At 37.8% G+C, this 21,204-nt stretch overlaps 2 protein-coding genes across 2 annotated transcripts in view; one reads left to right on the forward strand and one right to left on the reverse strand.

The window, feature by feature from the left end:
* Positions 1-16,367, forward strand: LOC127866511 (glutamyl aminopeptidase-like). Its single transcript, XM_052407065.1, has 18 exons — positions 1-694; positions 1,583-1,724; positions 2,004-2,141; positions 2,333-2,453; positions 2,680-2,834; positions 3,500-3,613; positions 4,225-4,359; positions 4,848-4,979; positions 5,256-5,419; positions 5,702-5,781; positions 6,524-6,669; positions 6,972-7,175; positions 7,404-7,477; positions 9,410-9,514; positions 10,765-10,935; positions 14,483-14,623; positions 15,307-15,388; positions 15,817-16,367. Exons 1-18 carry the CDS (start codon positions 54-56, stop codon positions 15,970-15,972), a joined length of 2,901 nt encoding a protein of 966 aa, XP_052263025.1. The 5' UTR covers positions 1-53; the 3' UTR covers positions 15,973-16,367.
* The window catches only part of LOC127866512 (ribosomal L1 domain-containing protein 1-like), a 16,469-nt gene continuing 11,102 nt past the window's right edge, over positions 15,838-21,204 (reverse strand). The window contains exon 7 of the mRNA XM_052407066.1: positions 15,838-18,147. Within this exon, the coding sequence (XP_052263026.1) occupies positions 17,555-18,147 (593 nt within the window). The 3' untranslated portion in view covers positions 15,838-17,554. The remainder of the gene's footprint in view (positions 18,148-21,204) is intronic.

A 21,204-nucleotide genomic window follows, 5' to 3' on the forward strand; every position in this document is an offset into this window, starting at 1 on the left:
TAAATAAAGCGATTGTCTGTACTGCAAGTCAAAATTATAAGTGAATAAAACGTATGGCTGCAAATAAGAGATTAGTGTACTTCTTGGTGTTTCTGGTAATTGCCTTACCAGTCATAACCGGGATTTTAGTTTGGAAGTTGTTGCCCGGCTGTGATGATAAGACAAACACTGCAGAGTCTGGTAGGGCGGGGAGCCAGGTGCAACCGACAGCTTCCGGCGTTCAGACCGTTCCCACTTCCGCTCCGCTGCAGACGACAAATTCAACTCTCAGCGGCAAATTGACGACACCACCGTTCGAAGATGGTCCATGGAAGACGCTTCGTCTGCCGGGAACGGTACTGCCCGTGCATTACAATCTGACCATGTTTCCGGACTTTTACGACAATGCGAGTACATTTTACGGTAATGTTTCCATAGAATTACAGGTTAAGGAAGCGACTCAACTATTCATGGTGCACGTGCTATTCTTGGACATCGCGCAGACGAAATTGTTGGACGGACCATTTGGCAACGCAATTTCAATCAAGCGAACCTTCGAGTACAAACCAAATCAGTTCTGGGTAGTTGAGACCACAAAGCCCATTCTTGCCAACTCAACGGTGTACCTTGATATTCAGTTCAGTGGATCACTGAACAGATCAATCGTCGGCTTTTACAAGAGCACCTACATAAATTCCATCACAAAGAAACCGAGGTTTGTACGATGCTTCTATATGTGCAGGAGACATTTCTTATTTAAAACCATCTAAATTACTGCACGTCGGTGCGGACATGCTTCAAATGCATTAATACCTGTATGGTTAAAGGGGCCTTTTCACATTTGGGTAAATTGAGAAAATTGAAAAAGTTGTTTCAGATTCGCAAATTTTCGTTTTAGTTATGATATTTGTGAGGAAACAGTAATACTGAACATTTACCATGCCCTAAAATAGCCATTATATGCATCTTTAGACGATTTAAAAACCCGAAAATTATCAAGCGTTGCAACGCGAAACGAATTTATAATTTTGAGAGTTCTGTTGTTGTCGTTCTTTTTGTGAAACTACGAGGATTGGTTATATGACGTATAAAATACACATGTCATTGTCTCCGGAAGGATGGCCGAGTGGTCTAAGTGGGAGACTTTTTACTCCAGGACTCCAGGGGTCAGTGGTTCGAGCCCCGCTAAGGGTTACCTTTTTTTTAATTTTATTCTTGATTTTTTACTGGAGGTTTTTATATCCAATGTTAACATTTATCAATATAAAGCATTTAATGACAAACTTCAAAACATGCCAAAATCTGTGAAAAGGCCCCTTTAACACGATAAAATGTATTTAAAATTGACTGCATTACGATGTAGCTTAGAATAATCAGCAATCTATACCCACTAATGTTATAGATATACTGAAGGCACTTACAGTATGTGATGTTTGCTGATATGTCCTTACTGTAGTAAATCGCACGTTTATATAAGAGTTGCGTGCCTCCTCTGCATGTTCTTATTAAATTCCAATTATTAAAACGGTCATAAGAGCGATGCATTATACTCACTGCACGACCTTCACCCCTTCTGCTCTTGAACTTGGTATCATTCCATCAGCTCCATAGCAACCACGAAGTTCGAGCCCGTGAATGCACGACGGGCGTTTCCCTGCCTGGACGAGCCCAACATCAAGGCCACCTACACTGTGACCCTTGTCCACCGCAAGGGCTACACTGCGCTATCAAACATGCCCGTGCAGGTTTCTAATTGTGTTTAATTAAGAATAAAATATGTGCTTTCTATTTGACGTTATTTTGGCTTCTGATCTTTCTCCGCGTTTTGATTTTGTCAATAGAATATAAATATAAAACACTGTTATAACAAAATTTATATTTGAGAAAAAGTATTCGTTTGTTCTTACAATGAATTCATTTAAAAAAGTCCATTCTCCTGTATAATTGCGTATTTTAAAGTTACATAAACGTCATCAATTGCGCGACGTCTGTAAATTTGGTGAAAAGTTTATTCTTGTTAACAGTGGTCCGACACGTGGTCCCAGAATCCCTCTCTGGTCGCCACGAGATTTGACACATCAGTGAAAATGAGCACATACCTGGCCTGCTTCATCGTATGTGACTTCAGCTACCTTGAGGGGAATTCAACATCCGGTATCAAGGTAACTCATTTAACATGTTCCTGCATTGCCTTCATTCGTAGTTCATGTCGCATGTGTTGATACATTCATTGATTGCTCGCTCGTTGAATTGATTTATAGCTAGACTGAATGACTTACTGATTGATTGCTCGGTACAACCATCCGGCACCTTTTGCATGCATTCATAAATAATCGATTGTTTGCTCAATCAGGTGAGACTGTACGCGCCCCCTGACCGGGTCAATCAGACGGCGTACGCCCTGCAGGTCGCCATGACGTCGGTAGACCTGTACACAACCAAGTTCAACATCTCATACCCACTGCCTAAGCTTGGTATGGCTGTCATTCCAATGTGAAAGATCGAGTGAATCAAAGGTCGTCAGCATTTAGCTAAGGCCAGTTAAGGCCAGTTAGTTAATGCCAATCCTTTTCAAATACATAGAATTGGTTAATAAAACATGTACATGTGTTGGAGTTCGGCCACTTCTAAGAGTTTTCCGAATGGCATCGCAGTACAGGAAATCACTATGAAAGAAATGTAACAAACTTCTCGTTTCAGACTTGATTTCTGTTCCCGACTTCGTGTCGGGCGCCATGGAGAACTGGGGTCTGATCACGTTCCGCGAAACGAACATCCTGGTTGACCCTAGCGCCGCCTCGGATGCTAACAAGCAGAATGTGGCAGGTGTTGTAGCACACGAAGTGTCTCACCAGGTCCGTATCATGGAGTTTCAGGATTGTTTGAGAGTCGTTTTTAGGTAACTGGGCATTAATGAATTGCGTAAATTGTCAATCCCAATTTAGCCCTTGCAGTCCATCCAGACTAAGCAGGGGCGACACTTTCCGACACTTTCCGCTTTAATAAAAATTTTCGTTAAAGGAAGCCTCTTCTTAACGAGAATCCAGTTAAGGCGAAAACAGGCTAATCTGGGACGACGCTTTACGCACATGCATTTTTCCCGGAAAAAGGCTGTTCTTGATGCAAATTTGAAAGGGCTACGTTATTTGGGGACCTTGATATCCCCACCAATAAAGCAAGTTTACACAATTCAGTATCCATTTTGTTCTTTTAAAAGTAACTTTATATTTCAGAACACATTTCATTTTATTCATCTTGCCTTCAATTTAGTCGGTTTAGTTTGTTTGAAAAAGTCTCAAACCATCGCACATTCGAATTTGTCTTGAGCGCATAAACTGTTCCCCTAAAAAGAGCACGTGTTTGTGATATTCGTACTACATTTTACAATGTGTGTGGGATTTTCATATAGGGAAATTAAACCTTCATTATGAGCTATACAAGTGGGAATGTTGGCTCCTTGCGGCAACATCAGGACTGGTGGTATACTACTTTCCAAGTGTGTTGCGTTTGTCTGCTGCAGTGGTTCGGTAACCTGGTGACGATGGATTGGTGGGATGACTTGTGGCTAAACGAGGGGTTCGCTTCATTCATGGAGTATATAGGGGCAGCAACCCAAGAGCCAACCTGGGACATGGTAAGCAAATTATATGATTCGCACTCAGTAAAAAAGGGGTTAACTGCATGTACGTATAGTGTCGTCCCAGATTAGCCTGTGCAGTCCGCGCAGGCTAACGATACTTTACGTGTTTTTTATTTAAGTTTTTCGTTTACAGAAAGTCTGTTAGCAAAAATCCAGTTTAGGCGAAAAGTGTTGTCCCTGATTAGCCTGTACAGGCTTACCTAGGACGACACTTTTCGCACATGCATCAAAACCCCTTTTCACAGAACAAAGCTTATATTATTAAAATAGTATTTCGCTGATTAGCATAATTCCGACTAGAAAATGGTGGGGTCATGTGACTTAATAGATTTTACGACGTGTCTGTTGGGGGTATTAAACGCGTAATATGAAAATTAGTCATAATGTTTTATCGGATAGTTTCGACTTTCGTTTTGTATCTACATATACCGACTAATGTTAAGTGGTATTAATTTAAATATTTCATGCATGCATTTACATCTTAAGATGTCTGAAAGTATTTTTTTAAACTAGTGAATCACGTGAACTTCTTATACCCACTGATTTCTTATTTGAGAATCCAATCATAAAACTTCATTAATTTTAATTTTGCTAACTTTGAACAGATATCCCAGAGGCTGATCATAGACGTACAGCCAGTGATGGTGACAGACGCCGGTGTGTCGTCACATCCTATCGTTGTTGACGTCACCGACCCGAATGACATCAACGCCGTGTTTGATATCATCTCGTACAGCAAGGTATTGATGCATTTACGTATTTACATGTAGGTCTATAACTCATTTTTAATCATATATATAATCAGTTATATAATTAAGCTTGTACAGAGTTTATAATACTGTATAATACTGTATTCGCAAAGCACAGATTTGTCAATGCACAAGATAGATGATCAATTCAGTTCCCTTTGTAGAAGCGCTTTCGTAATTCGCCAGCTACATATGAGTCGTGTTCTGAGAAAACTGGGCATAATGCATCTGCATAAAGTGTCGTCTCAGATTAGTCTTTGCAGTCCGCACAGGCTGATCAGGGACGACACTTTCCGCTTAAACTAGATTTTGCTAAGAAGAGACTTCATTTAAACGAAAAATGTAATAAAAGCGGAAAGTGTCGTCCCTGATTAACCTGTGCGAACCGCATAGGCTAATCTGGGACGACACTTTACGCACATACATTATGCCCAGTTTTCTCAGAACGCGGCTCATGTTCTTCTTCTGGCGTCTTGCAGGGCATGTCAGTGATCGGGATGCTGGAGAGGTGGATGGGGAGCGACCGATTCTTCGAAGGGATCTCTCGCTACCTGCACAAGTACCAGTACTCAAACGCACGGACGGACGATCTATGGACCGCGCTTGGAAACGTATGTTAATAATCGAAGATTGATTTGTTAAAATTTATGTATTCATTTACTTATTCAAAAAGAAACATTTACATGTATTAAGATATACCGTAGAATCAGTAATTTTGGATACTATATTAATTTTGTCCACGCGTACCGTCGAAGTTCGGTTGGTATAAACATTTATTTTCTTAATAGATCTACACATTAATTGTAGCAGCAGTTAACCTTTGTATTGTGCATCTATAAATAAATGTTCGTGAACGCTTGCGTTGTTTGTTTACCAAATATGAACAGATAGCAGACGATATTCGCGTAAAAGACGTCATGGACACGTGGACCAAGCAGATGGGGCTGCCATATCTCAACGTCACCATCGTCGATGACGTCATAACTGTGCAACAGGACCGATTCCTTGCAGACCAAAGCATACACTATGACATAAGCGATTCTCATTTCGGGTATAAATACACATAGTTTGCTGATTTTTTTCATTGTTGGCGATCATCGATGTTTTTGTTGTTGTTGCTATGCTGCATTTGCTATTACTTTCAAATATTCACGCAAACTTTATGGTAGCATCGTCTTGTAAATAAATTGTGTATTAAAATCATATAATATACCTATTTATTGAGAAAATTGCATAATACAACACATCACTATGGTCCAAAGCCCGCTTATTGAACGTTAATGAAAAAATACATCTTTCTCTAAAAATTCATGACCCACTTTCATATTCTCAGCTACAAGTGGTTCATCAAGCTTGACTATATGATCAAGACAAAACAGACGTACAGCGTCTGGATTAAAGGGAACCGGACACGTACGTACTTTTTAGTTTATAATAAGCTGCTTGTCAAGACCTTTTGCTAAATGCCATGTTTGTATGCGATTATTGACCTTTGATGACACTTAAAAAATGCTTATTGTGTATTAAATCTACCATTTATGTGTTACAATTAAGTAATGCTGGAGAAAGTTTTCATTAAAAATGTATAAAAGCGATACGGTACACAGTATATTCTCTGCATATTATTGTTTCGCAAATAACCCTTAAACGCGTGTTTCGAACCTAAAAACTATGTGGTATTTTGTTAAAATGTGAATACATCTGTAGCGCTTACATAGCATAACAGATTATCGATGTATTGTGGAAAATGGATGCTATTCAATATCAGGAGGAGTGAATTGTTGTATATTTTGGTCCAACATTTACACAGTGCACTCTATGAAAGACGTACTTATGAGTCGTGTTCTGAGAAAACTGGGCATAATGAAAGTGTCGTCCCAGATTAGCCTGAACAGTCCGCACAGGCTCATCAGGGACGACACTTTCCGCTTTTATGACATTTTTCGTTTAAATGACGTCTCTTCTTAGCAAAAATCCAATTTATGAGGAAAGTTTCGTCCCTGATTAGCCTGTGCGGAGTACACAGGCTAATCCGGAACGACACTTTACGCACATGCATTATGCCCAGTTTCGTCAGAACACGACTCTTACTGTTCCTTTCTAACCAATCGGAATACGCTTTAAAAGGTGACACTATTGAACAAACGCATTACAGTTTCTTTCACAACACCGCAAACACTGAATTCCTCGAATCCGGACTTCTGGCTAAAGTTTAACCTCGACGGAATCGGATTCTATCGCGTCAACTATCCTGTAACTATATGGCGACGTCTGTCGGACGTACTCCGCAAGGACACAAAGGTACGCCAAGCCGCGACAAAGCCACCATTGCGTATTAAATGACACAGCGAAGAAACTTCAATTGCTTTTATCAATATTAACTTACACAAAAATCTACTGAATCGTTCTTTTTCTATTGTAGAGAATTGTATTTATAGACGTCAAAAACAGAAATTGTGTGTCCATGTTTCATTAAAACTTATTATACACTTTCTTAAATATTTACAGCGTTAGCTTTATTTGTTAAATTTGTGATAGTAACTAATGAAAAAATATTACTTCGATATGTTAAAATGTGTGTTTATTATCAGTATTGTGCGTAGGTTCTTACGCCGGCCGACAGAGCTAACTTAATTGACGACGCGTTCAACCTTGCGCGCGCTGGATTATTGGGTTATGACATTGCCTTAGATATGACGTCATATCTGGATGCGGAACAAGATTATCTTCCCTGGGAAAGCGCCACCAGCGGTCTAAGCTACATTGCCGCCATGCTGGAATTCACTGGCGACTACGAGTTACTTCAGGTTTACATGTTTATTTTCAACAACTTCAATCCAATACATAAAATCCCAATAGCCGCCCCCACCCCACCCCAATCCCATTTTAAAGACTGCTCACAATCCGGTGCGGTGTTATATCATGGTTGACGGTAAATCAAACATTTAATTGTATGAACAGTGTCTTTTAAGTTGGTCAAGCATTTACACGCATTTGAGGGGACATATCTGTGTATCGGTATATCTGTATTTCAGCAATACAAGGTTGCAAAGGTGACGGGAGCATTCAACAGGCTGGGCTGGGATGACACGGGCTCTCATCTTGACAAGTAACCAGTACTAGTATAGATTATAAATATTGTACAAGTAGATGTTCATAGATTAAATGTTGGCATCACTTGCAGTAAGCATTCCCAAACCGATATACGTGATAATCGGACAACCCTCTAAACGGCAAAGGTTACTGTATCAACTATTTTACTTCTTTGTACAAAAATAAAAACCGAAAAACTTTCAATTTTAAACGCTTATTTTCATAAAACATTATTGACATGTTTCATTTGCTGATAAGCATCCTTATCAATAATTTGTGCGTATGTTTGTTGGGGTTTTTCTCCGTTTTCAACAGTATTTCTGTCATATCAAGGCGGTAAGTAAACCAAGTCACACTTTCTTGGGTTCGCTGGTATATCTCTCACATCAGTAATTGATTACTGCCCTAATTGAATCATAGGTAGGGGTAGAATGGCCGTTTAACGCTGTCATGGCCATCACCAGACAGACAGACAGACAGACAGACAGACAGTTTATTCCGACTTATACACAAGTACATCGTCTTCATACTAAAGTATATACATTTTTTCTGTCACGTAACTAGGTATAACAACACAATATTAAATAACATAAAATACATATTAACGAGTACAAATACTTATAAACTATCAAGGCGGTAATAAATTGTATTAAACAGTATTATTTAAAATCGTATTTCTAATAACAAGAGCTTCTTTGATATATTTACATACATTGAAAATAACTGATTTATCACAGGAAATTAATAACTTTTGGAATTTATATACTGATGGGTTAATATAAAATATACGGTTTAAATATTTTTTTCTTAAATCCGTGTAACAACGGCATATACATATAAAATGGTATTCATCCTCTAAATCCAAGTCATTACAACATAAACAATAACGCTCATTTCGTGGTATGTTATTTTGGGCGTATCTGCCCGTTTGGATTCTCAACGGATGCGCAGAGACTCTTAATCTTACAAAAAATAATCGCAAACGTCTGGGAACTAAGTCTAAATATGCTTCATAATCCAAACAGCTTTTAATAACTTTGTACATCACTAAAACAGAACTATTATTCAATTTACCGTACCACATCACCATACTCTATAATTTTATGGGTTCGGGCCGGGGACCGAATCCTCGGCTTTGTAGTACAGCGCTATACCGGCTACGTTTTACTTTAATGTTACCACTGAAAAGTATCATATTATTGATTGGTTTTTATTTTAAAGGGATCTTTTCACGCTATGGTAAATTGACAAAATTGAAAAAAGTTGTTTCAGATTCGCAAATTTTCGTGTTAGTTATGATATTTGTGAGGAAACAGTAATACTGAACATTTACCATGGTCTAATATAGCCATTATATGCATCTTTTGACGATTTTAAAATCTAAAAATTATAAAGCGTTGCAACGCGAAACGATTGAATAATTTGGAGAGTTCTGTTTTTGTCGTTAAGTTTTGTGAAACTACGAAGATTGCTTATATAAGGTATAAAATACTTCAAGAATATGTACTCGGCGGAATAGCTCAGTAGGCTAAAGCGTTTTTACTTCAGGACTCTGGCAGGACTCCAGGGGTCACTGGTTCGAAACCTGGTCCGGGCAATGTTCTTTTCCTTTTTTTAATTTTATTCTTGATTTTTTACTGGAGCTTTTACGATCCAATGTTTACATTTATCGATATAAAGCATTTAATGAATAAGTTAAAAAATGCCAAAATCTGTGAAAAGGCCCCTTTAATGTCGAGGTTTGTTATGTCGAGGTCAAGTACAAACCTATTGAATTTAACTTGATTCCATCAAAAGACTACGGCTTATAGGGAGACTTTCGAGTCCGTTTCCTGCGTAGGGAGTCTTTCGAGTCCGTTTCCTGCGTATAAACAGTACCTAATCTCGTGGGGATCACCATGTCCATTACCGCGACCCGTAGATTGGTAACGTGCTATTTGTTCTGCAGGCTGTTGAGGAGTACGGTGATTTCCTTGGCGTGCGGTAACGGCCACGAGGACTGCATGAGGACCGCAAAGCAGAAGTTCCAGGACTGGCTCTACAAAAACGCCACGTACGTACGGCCATTTACTCGGGTAAAATCACAACGGTGTGGTAAGGTCGACAACAGTTCACAGATTACAGTGCATGTACATGTGTATATGAAGATAAGAACCCCATGTAATAAACATTGTTTTAAATAATTTAACACATGCACAATGTCGAAAGATATCAAATTTTAAAGTTTGTTTTGACGCTATATTATATGACATTATAAATAAAGCTATCGCCATATTTTGAAAAATAGGGTTATTTTCATGCGATTGTAGAAAATAGTAATCAAGTGATAAAGACATACAACGGTTCAATTATATATTTGTATTGGCATTTTGATTGAGTTTACGTTTGAATAAATTGAAAAAGTATTACTTGGATGTCGGTTCTTCATATCATATGTCACCGATATCATCCTCAACGATTTACCTAGGTATGCGTGCATAAATATTAAAAAGCATCGGACGTGAAATTTTAAACACGCAAAGCGGTTTTGCATGAAATCTGTCAAAACATGATAAAACGTCGTGAATGAATTCTATGCATGACTGGAATTCGGTCACGTCTTTTTCTTGGTGTTTTCAACCATGCTTATTTAGTATAATTGGATTTAATTATCGATTGACGTCCGCTGGATTTAAAACGCTCTTCGTTATCAGAACAGACGAAATCCAATCAGAGGGTGTACACCTTAGGGAATGTACGAACCCACGGCTCTAATAGTGCTGTCCTCCGAAAGTGCATGTACTGAATACTAATATCGCTGTATTCTAAATGACCTTTTGAAATGTGACCATGTGTGCGTCTCCATTGAAGTTTTACATATAAATGAAATTCGTTTTTATTTTAGCTCGATTGCATCAAAATATAAGGCTTAATAAGACGCTCTCGAGTCTGTTCCCGGAGTAAAAACAGTACTTGCTGTATTTGGGGATATATATTCATTTATTTCTTTAGTTAGTTAGTTAGTTAGTTAGTTAGTTATTTTTCCCTGTGCAACTTGAAAAATGTCACGGTGCCTAACTTAAGCGGGATTGGTGATGAGATATGCAATCGGTCCGGTTATATCACGTCGTAGAGCACTCGCCTTGATAGCGGTCCCGGGATCGGGTCCCGGACTGTCTGCAAACTTTCCAACATCCTGCGACTGGGAGATCCCGATAACGTTCCTACAGTGGGGGTCGAACCAATGACCGATAGGTCGCAACGCGTACATTTAATACACTTTGCCACGCGAATTTCACAACAGTTCCGAACTTTCTGTTTCAGTATTCCCCCAAATATTCGTTCTCTGGTGTACAACTACGGGATGGGCGCGTCCGATTCATCACGTGACTGGCACATCACGTGGCAGCGCTACCTGAACGAAGCCGACGCCCAGGAGAAATCCAAGCTGCAGTCTGCCCTGGCGAAGACGAAATCCATACCTCTGCTCATGCGGTAATTCACGTGTACACTTTATCAATATCCAATATTGTATCATGAGGTAATACACGCGTCCGCTATATAAAATAAGGCTCAATGGATCATTGTCGACCTTAACTGGCCCAAAAGTCAACCGGGGGTGACTAGATGCCGATTCTTGTCACCCTATGGTGACTTCAAGCCAACGTTAGTCACCCCCGGGACTTGAAGCCGATTGCAGTCACCCGGGGTGACATGAAGCCGATTCTTGTCACCCGGGGGTGACTTCAAGCCGATTCTAGTCACCCTCGAAATCAGCATAAAGTCAGCCTCGGCAACAATTTTACGTTTTCAACCAAAAATACATGATTTGGTCGTTCATATGCGAGGGAATTTGTGTAAAAAAACTACAAAAACGAAAGTGGCGCTTTAAAAAAAATGTCTAAAAAAACTAAATAATTAATTGCGGGAGTCATATGTGGGTGCGGTGCCGTTTGATAAAAACTACACGGGTGACTAGAAGCCGATTCTTGTCAGGGTGACATGAATCGGCATCTAGTCACCCCCGGGTGACTTGTGGGCCATTTCAGGTCGACAATGACCAATGAGCTCAAATAAGCCAAAGCTCTGCTGACGCGGTAATGCACGTGTCCACTATAGCATATACTCCATACATCTGCTTATGCTTTAATTCTAATGTTTACTCTTAACAAACTCATATCACTGCTGATCAGGTACTACACTTGTCCATTGTATCAAATACTCCATACCTCTAGTGATGGATTAAAACACATGTCGACTTGATGAAATTATTAAGTGCGATATGGGTTAGTTGGGATGTTCGTAAATGTGTGTGTGAGTGTTTTATGTTTTGCGGTGATTTGTATATAGGTAACCTATCTATATTCATCCGTACGACCAAGCTATTTGAATGCAAGGATATGGGGCGTATTGCCAGATAAAACTTACGCATCAATTCAAGAGGAATTCCTGGGTCTTAACCGTGTGAAGCACGTACCACACACTACCTTCGTTGTTTTTATGCTCCCCCCCCCCCCCCAAAAAAAAAAAATGTGTGTGGGGGGGGGGCATATAGTCGCCGCTTTGTCTGTCCGTGCGTGCGTCCGTGCGTGCGTCCGTCCATCCGTGCACAATTTTTGTCCGGGCTATTTCTCAGCAATTACTGACCGGAATTCAATGAAACTTTATGGGAAGCTTCACTACCAAGAGATGTGCATATTATCAGCCAGTTCTGGTCGGATGATTTTTCACAGAGTTATGGCCCTTTGAAATTTTCCATTAACTGTACATATAGAGCAATTCTTGTCCGGGCTATTTCTCAGCAACTTATGACCGGAAGTCAATGAAACTTTATGGGAAGCTTCACTACCAAAAGGAGATGTGCATATTATCAGCCTGTTCTGGTCGGATGATTTTTCACAGAGTTATGGCCCTTTGAAATTTTCCATTAACTGTACATATAGTGCAATTCTTGTCCGGGCTATTTCTCAGCAACTAATGACTGGAATTCAATGAAACTTTATGGGAAGCTTCACTACCAAGAGGAGATGTGCATGTTATCAGCCAGTTCTGGTCTGATGATTTTTCACAGAGTTATGGCCATTTGAAATTTTCCATTAACTGTACATATAGTGTAATTCTTGTCCGGGCTATTTCTCAGCAACTAATGACTGGAATTCAATGAAACTTTATGGGAAGCTTCACTACCAAGAGGAGATGTGCGTATAATCAGCCGGTTCTCGTCCGATGATTTTTCACAGAGTTATGGCCCTTTGAAATTTTCCATTGTACATATAGTGCAATTCTTGTCCGAGCTTTTTCTCAGCAACTTATTATGGGAATTCAATGAAACTTTATGGGAAGCTTCACTATCAACAGGAGATGTGCATATTATCAGCCGGTTATGGTCGGATGATTTTTCACAGAGTTATTGCCCTTTGAAATTTTCTATAAACTGTACATATAGTGCAATTCTTGTTCGGGCTATTTCTCCCCAACTACTGACTGGAATACAATGAAGCTTTCTGGGAAGCTTAACTAACTTGAGGAGATGCGCATGTTATTTGTGGGTTCTGGTTAGATGATTTATTTAGAGAGTTATGGCCCTTTGAAATTTTTAAGTTGCTAAACCATTCATCGTATTATTTTGTCCAAAGTTATGCCCCTCAAGACGTTTCCTTTTATCTGAATATATAGTGCAATATTGTGACAAAAAAACCTTTGGGGAGCATCACCCGTCTCCGACGGTTTCTTGTATTTATATTAAATGAGTTAAAAAGTTGTGTGCACATGGAAACAGCTCGCAATTTCGCTCACTGGCCATTCATCAAACTATCTGATGAAATGTTACAATACCACCATTGCTTTTTGATATGGTGGCCAAAGACTTGTGTGGCGCTTGCAGAATTTTCTAATCAAGCGATCTGTTTTATTGGGTCCCTTATTAGTCGTTTAGGGCATCTGTTGAAAATAGGATTAATTTGCGGGCGGAATGAATGTAGCGGCTAACATGATAACAACCCATTGTCACATTTAACATTATTGGCAGGCGTATTTCATTTTGATGGGGTAATATAAATATTTTATTATTTTTTTACCGACTTAACATATAAGAAATTGAGCTTTCTTTGAATCGATGACTCGCACACTATCCTTACTTACCTCTGGACATAGTGAAAATCCAAAGTCACTAGTTATTGTAATACAGCTGTAATAATATCGCACAAGTTACACTACACACATTGTATTGGCCAGTAGCACATGCAACCTCTGGTACACATGCAGAAAGGACTCACTGTATTGTTACCCTATAAGACATGTATATAGTTCTGACAACCATTTGCACAAACTGGATGCATTCTGAGAATAAAACCACTCGGCAAGAACAAATCAATCCATGGCGGTAATTTAAATCGTCCTTTAACGATTCGGTTCTGAATTAAGCTTAGAATAGGTTAATGTTATAAATAAACGTCATTAATTTTTGTTCATGTCGACCATACAAACGTGCAGTTGTATTTCTTTATTAAATACAGTTTTTCGGTGGACATGTTTACACGTTACATAAACAATCGGGTACGTTTTCTTTGTATACAGTAAAACATGAGTTCTCCATGAAATCTACCACATCACTACCTGCCAATTACACATATATGTAAGTAAAACATCCATAGGTAAAGCTTCGTTTCAATCCCTTTTTGTTCCAAATGCAGTTACATGTATCTTGCACTTGTAAGCCATCCAGAAAGCAGTGTAATTGAACTGTCAGATCAGATTCGATATCAGTTTGCATTTTACTGCATATGCAGACTCAAAATTAATAATGTATTAACTTGTCACGAATGCACTTAACGTTCTGTTACGCTTTCCTGATTTCACTCGATATGGTTTCAACAAATCAGTTACTAACTTACCAGTATATACCATTAGATCGGTTATTAACAATTGTCTGCAAAAATGGTGCATGATTATCGCATCAAACTGCTTTATTCGCGAGCATGAATGTCCCTCCACATATGTATTTGTTTTAGTGAACCTCCTGGGTATGTTGCTATGGTTTCAGGTATATCGAGAACGCACAGAACGAGGAGTACGTACGATCACAGGACTACTTCAATGTGCTGGGAATAATAGCGGGCAACAGGGCTGGCCGGGGGCTTGTGTGGGACTGGGTGCGAAACAACTGGCAAACCCTTGTTGACAGGTAGGGTACAGATAATAGTTTCTGATTTTTGTATACAGTCGAGTCGCAAAAAGCGGAAATTCTTTAATAGCGGAACAAAATGTTGAATGATTTATTTTTTCTTAACGTGTCCTTATTGATCATAAAACGTTATGCCATTGTGTCAAACTCTCATTAGAACTTTTAAAAAATCGACAATGATTTGAATCCCAAAATGATTGAATAAGGGTTACCAATCAAATCGTACACTATGATTTCCGTATGTCTCACTCGCGCTCTGGACGACAGGTACGCAATGAACGTTGCATGCAACTATAAGTCTAGATTCAAGAAATGTATTGATGTCACAAAAGAACAGGTAGGACAGAGATGCGAATATGCGGTTGCTATGAACGTTGTTTCCGGTATCAAAGTGCTACATTTCCAGAAGGCCTAGTCGAAACATGTAACGATAAACGTGCACGTCTATGATGTTGAGGTCTAATTGGAATGTTGAGGTCAATTATGAGGAAATGATCGCCGTGAAAACTGTTATTCGAGTTACCATAGATCACTCGATTGTATTTGTATCCAATTATACTGAGACTCGAGAGATCCAAATAAGCAAGCGTGATCTTCTAAAAAGAATAATTCAATTTAGAGGGTATTTAATGGTCAAATTGATTATTTCAGAGAGTGCTATATATACGCGTGTTTGTTTGCAGATTTACTCTTTATTCCCGATACTTCGGTCGTCTTCTACCAAGCATTGCATCAAATTTCAACACACAATACCAACTGGAAGAGGTAGGGTTTCTTGGATTGAATTTTAGCGATCGAGATTTTATAGCCGTTGGCGATTTTATTGCATCCTTTTAAATATTCAGTTCCCCGAAGTACTTCTGACACGCAACTTCCTTGTGAAATTGTAAAACACACGACATTATAACACACACAAATGTGACACTTAAAAGGATTCACAATTTTATATCATAACAAGAGGAAAAATCGAGCAGATAGTTTCATTCTACTGCATGGAGTAGTAAACTAGGATTTCTGTCTATGAAATCCAATGTTAAAAGAATTTACATTTAAATGAAACGCGTTGCATCAAATGGGAAAGTTTCAAGGCAGTATTTCATTCTAAATCATCATTAGCGAGTTCAACTCGAGTTAGCGTCTCGGGCATCATCATACATATGGGCTCGGTTTTATGACCAGGTTCCATGTTGCAGGTGCAGATGTTTTTCGCCAAGTACCCGGATGCTGGTGCAGGTGCGAGTGGTCGAAAGCAGGTGCTCGAGAGTATTCAAAGGAACATCCGGTGGATGGCGACAAACAAGCAGAGGGTGGTCACGTGGCTCGAGTCGCACGTGCCAAAAGAGAATTGAGTTGACGCCTAGAACGGTAGAGCAGAATCAAAACATCTTATAAACAAGATAACACATTTGGAATTTTTGTTCATCCCAAAGAACATCTTATCACGTAAAGATGTTAAAATCATAGCAGGATACCTATTAAAGTGGTCACTACATTTGGGTCTATAATTAGTGCTAGCAGAAATCAACAAAGGGAGAGATTACAATGAAGAAATAGACAGCCATTATCAACTAAATAGTCTCCCTTACTGGACATTTCTTTAAATCTAATATAGAATTACATAAATCCTCAAAATAATTACTTGTATTGACTCAATGTTGTAAAACGTTTGGTGTATCTTTTTCTGAACTCCCCGTTCATGACCTTGTTTTTTAACAATTACATAATAAATAAAACTTGTTCTGTTCGTTATGAGGTTTATTTATTAACAAAATATTTATTGTATTTGGTTAGTGATACCATGTGAAAAGGCTCAACAAGAATTTGTATTATATTTCAAACAACAGCACAGAGTGCAAAAGGTTTTTACCGACCTTCTAAATCATATCAATATACCAATGCATTTATAAAATAATGGGTTTTCCTTCCGCAGTACTTGATGTAAAATACACCCGATATCCAGTATTTTATATCTTTATTATTAACAAGTAGTATGAAGAATACATCTTTCCTCTAGTTTATAAAAAAAAACTACATTACAATGTTACAAAACCATTACCGTAGTTGTCTTCTAAGTATAAATGCAAACCATGTAAGACTTCGTTTGCAGAGCAACCCAGTAACTTTCTACACATGTTCAAAAACAGGCGATAAAATATAGTAAAAGAATAATCATACTTTGTATTGTTATACAAGTTAAGGTAACTTATGTTGTCAGACACACAATGGTGCTGATATAACCACTGACTATTTTAAATTAATGTTGGTTAATTCATAATCATCCATTGAAGTCGTAAAAATTATCCTTTTGTAACACTTTTCATCGCTACTTTCAAAAACGTGTTTTAGCTACGTTACACATTCAAAAGCCAGGTCAGGATTTGCCCAAGTGGTTGCAGCTCGACTTTAACTTCTAAATGTCCCAGTTTAGATTTTCGGGCAGTCACTTTTTTCGATGTTATTATAATTATAGCTTGAACAAATTTTCAACACAGAAATTGGAAAACGTTTTTATTGCTGTTACCACACCAATTTATTGCATATATGTTTTGTTTTTACATAGTGAACAATGGTGTAAGTTTGTTTTACTCATACAATCGATTAATTTTGTAAATTTCTTATACAGCAAACACCATAACAATAACAGTCAACCACAATACTTAACACAATTGACACAATGATAACGATGTATCCTTTCACACACAAATAAACATGTACAATACAGATCAGCTCTCAAAAACAGATTATAACAGATTTAAAGTATGTTTATGCTTTTATTTTTTTTAAACAATCTACAGTATACTATGTTTTTTTCTCAATAAAAGCAGTTATCAATTTTTTAATTTTTTAAATGAGAGTTCCTGTTATCTAATAGCATTTCACTTAACAGGTAAAACTTATCTTGATCTAGAAAGTCGCTGAACAGTACGTTAGTTAAACTTTTCTTGCTTTCCGCCCTTTCTTTGTGATGCTCTCTTTAACCTTTTCTTCAACAGATTTCACTGGGGTTTTCCTTGCTCTCTTCTTTGTCACCATCTCCTCCGCAGCCTCATCCTTCACATTTCGTTTTCCAGAAGGCGATGTGTTCTTCCTTGTAGCATCTCCTGAAATGACAGTTGTCATTTTCTTTGCTGACTGCGACTTACTGTCCACTTTAACATTTTTTTTAGTTTGCCTTTTATTCTCACCAGTTTGCGTTATGGACCTTGGGGGCTGAACTTTTGCTATCTGTTCTCTTGCAACCTTCACTGCTTTATCAATGTCATTTTCCATATCACTGTCATCATCTTCATTTTCACTGTCAATATCTTCATCTCCATCACTGCTGACACTGCCTGTACCTCTTTTCACACCCTCTTTTCCTTCCCCAACCTTTACTTCACCCTTAACTGCTCCCACAGTGATGACCTGTATCTGCCCGTCGGCTCTAATCTTCACTCGTGCTCCCTCCACTGTGGTGATCTCATCCTCTGCCTCCTCCAGCTTCCTCTCTACTTTGTCAGGCAAATCCACATCATCTAGGCCCCCTACAGAAACAATTACATTCCATAAAATCTGTTCTTTATCGAACATTAAATATAAATTAATATTTGTTATTTTCTAAGACAGTTTTTTTCTTCATTTGCAAAAAGGGCCCAACTAGCTTTCATGATTTCTCATCAAAACTGGGAAAGACAAATTAGTTTTCCACACATAAATTGAAATATTAGGAACATTGAATCAATTAAAAAAATTCTTGTTGGAGAGTTGGCCTATATTTTTCACTTCTACTAAAGTAGAACATGCAAATTTGTTGAATTGACATCCCCCACCAAAAGTTTGTTTATGGATGGGTGCAAATCCCTTTATATTTGGTATAATCCTAAAATAATATTTAAGTGTAGGCTAATTGTTTTTATGCATTGCAATTCTCCTCATTGATATCTATAAACCCATGCAGTTTCATATTGAAATCTTGTAGCATATCCAAGATACAGCCCTGAAAAGTTACCTTATACAAACAAAAGAACGGAAGAACTTTAAAAATGACTAACGATTCAAAAACTATATCCCTCGGCCACAGTATTATTGATCCAAGTACATTAAAATAAAACCAAGTAATGATGACGTCATGAATTGTAGCTACTGAATAACAAAGACAGTAAATTAGTTTCTAAAACTAAACCTTGTTTTGATGATCATAATGTCAACGACATGATCAAACAAAAGGACCATGAACGTTCTCATCTTTGATAGTATAATGCTTGTTCTGTCATTCACTTAATATAATGACCACAAAGAAGTAGAATTTCTGTAGTAGTTATATAGTATATGTATGTGTTAACTAAAAGAGAAAGATCAATTAATAAAATAAGAAATGTTACCATGCCAAGATTTTTTTTCAATTTGTATCCAATTACTTAGCTGAATTTCATTAACTTGTATTGCAAGATCATTTAAGCTAGCCTTCCTACACAAAACATTACATCACAATCCCTGATGCAATCCAAACCTAGGTAATCATGTTAGCTTTTTAAAAACACAAATCCAAACAAGAGGGCCTGAAAGGCCCAAAATCGCTCACCTGAGAAAAAAAGAAATGACCTGTTCTTTGCAGCCCAAGATATCAATGGAACATGGCCCCTTGGCGGCCATGTTTTTTTTAACAGACCTGAACCATTTTTTAACTCTTCCAAGATATGTCCAAATTTCATTAAGATTGGGAAAAAAATGTGTCTTCTAGACTGTTCACATGTTGTCACTATATACATATAAAGAAAACTGCCCCACTCACTGGCGGCCATGTTTTTTCACTGATCATGACCATTTTCAAACTTGTAACTTTGTGAGCACTTATGTAATGCAAAAATATTTATTTGACAAACTCTTATTTCCGGTCAGGATGACTATACTGGCTGGTTGTAATTCAATTAACTAAAGGCGTTCAGTCAGGGACGCCTAAATACACTCAAAGATTTTATTTATAAGTGAAAACCAAAGCAGCTTTAACAAAAATAACTAATTTTTATTCCAAGAACTCGGAAAATGAAGAACAATGACAGAAAATTATGAACAGGTACAAGCTAAGTCTAAAGAATCTAAGTATCGTTACAAAAATGAACAACATACAGCAAATACCTTAATGAATGTAAAAAGAAGTTCAAAATCTGTCAAAAAAACTGATATAAATATAAGTTACTGTTAGTCTAGAAAGCAGTGCCCCAGATAAGCTGCGTATCGGCGTTTTTCACCCTATTAAAATGTTTAAATACGCAAAGAAATTCAATATAATGCGTATTGAAAACGCAATCAATTTGACTTTTACGCTTATTCTTTAAATTTGATGCGTACGATACGAGTCTCAATCGAAAATGCTTCGCTCAATTTCGGTAATTTTTAATTGGAATAATTATCGTACGGCGGCGAAGATTTTATTCATTCAACAGTGAGCAAGTGCCTGGGTGACGAGGAGCAAAACAGTCGAAGTTATTCAAACGCTATGCGGACTAAATTTCAAAACAAATTAAGCGTCTGACCAAACTATTTATGACGTGCATTTGTAAAGTGTCTGTATTTTCAGTTTCTATAACGATGCGTAATAAAAATGTCCATGCGAGGTCGAAAGACATGCGCGATTGTTGCGCTAAATGTATGTCGATCGCAAACTTTTTCCAACCACGTACAAACAACGCAATCATATGTGTTATCGATTTCTTATCCACTGTGTATGCAGCAGTTGAAAGTAGCTAGTTGACATCCAAAAACATGACGGAAAGTCCGACTCCGTGATTGAAAAAAAACTGTCAAAAGTGGTAAAAGTCATATCCCTGGTTAGAAATGGTTTACGTTGATAGGGCAGAAATAAAAGTTGAAATGTGCATATTGCAACCAGTCTGTGCAACAAAAGTAAAGCATACATGAGCTTGAGGTATAAATGTTAATAACATATTTCACCCTGTTTAAAAACTGAAATCACCCTATTTTTCAAAATCAACGGGTGAAAACCCTATTACCCAAATAATTATCTGGGGCACTGAGAAAGTGCTTCAAAAATCTAGTTTACAAAATAGGTCTAATTTAATCTAAAGAACAATATTTATGGAGATTAGGAAACTTCAGTGAATCAAATGTAAAAATAAGAAAAATTTACTAAAGTTATTGAAATAGAATAGAGTCTTTCTAATTTAGAAAAAGCCAAATAAAAATAATCTAAATAATAAGAATAATTTAGAAAATAAGGCCAAAATGTCTTGATGCTGGTGTTAAAAATAATTTAGAGTTTAATTATTTCAAAATTCCAACCTTTTTCAAGAAAGCATCAAGGTCTTTAAATCAGCCAAAACAGCTTATTTTATACAGTTCAGAAGAGATCAACGGCAGAGTAGTCAATTTTCCTTCAGAACAGTGCATTTATCAATGATCAATATATTCCCAAATTCCAGAGCAGAACTAACAAGATGTGTTTGTGAAACACAATGTCCCCCTGTATGACGTTTGACCTTGAAGGATGACCTTGACCTTGACCCTTCATCACTCAAAATGTGCAGCTCCATGAGATACACATGCATTTCAAATATAAAATTGCTAGCTTCAATATTGCAGAA

This window comes from Dreissena polymorpha, chromosome 2, assembly GCF_020536995.1.
Source record: "Dreissena polymorpha isolate Duluth1 chromosome 2, UMN_Dpol_1.0, whole genome shotgun sequence".
NCBI classification, from domain to species: Eukaryota; Metazoa; Mollusca; class Bivalvia; order Myida; family Dreissenidae; genus Dreissena; species Dreissena polymorpha.

Excerpts from the sequence above, each read along its gene's own strand:
- LOC127866511 (XM_052407065.1), top strand. The coding sequence starts at position 54 with ATGGCTGCAAATAAGAGATTAGTGTACTTCTTGGTGTTTCTGGTAATT. Across the intron at positions 5,420-5,701 it reads ATAAGCGATTCTCATTTCGG|CTACAAGTGGTTCATCAAGC; the intron begins GTATAAATACAC and ends TCATATTCTCAG. Across the intron at positions 9,515-10,764 it reads TGGCTCTACAAAAACGCCAC|TATTCCCCCAAATATTCGTT; the intron begins GTACGTACGGCC and ends TTTCTGTTTCAG.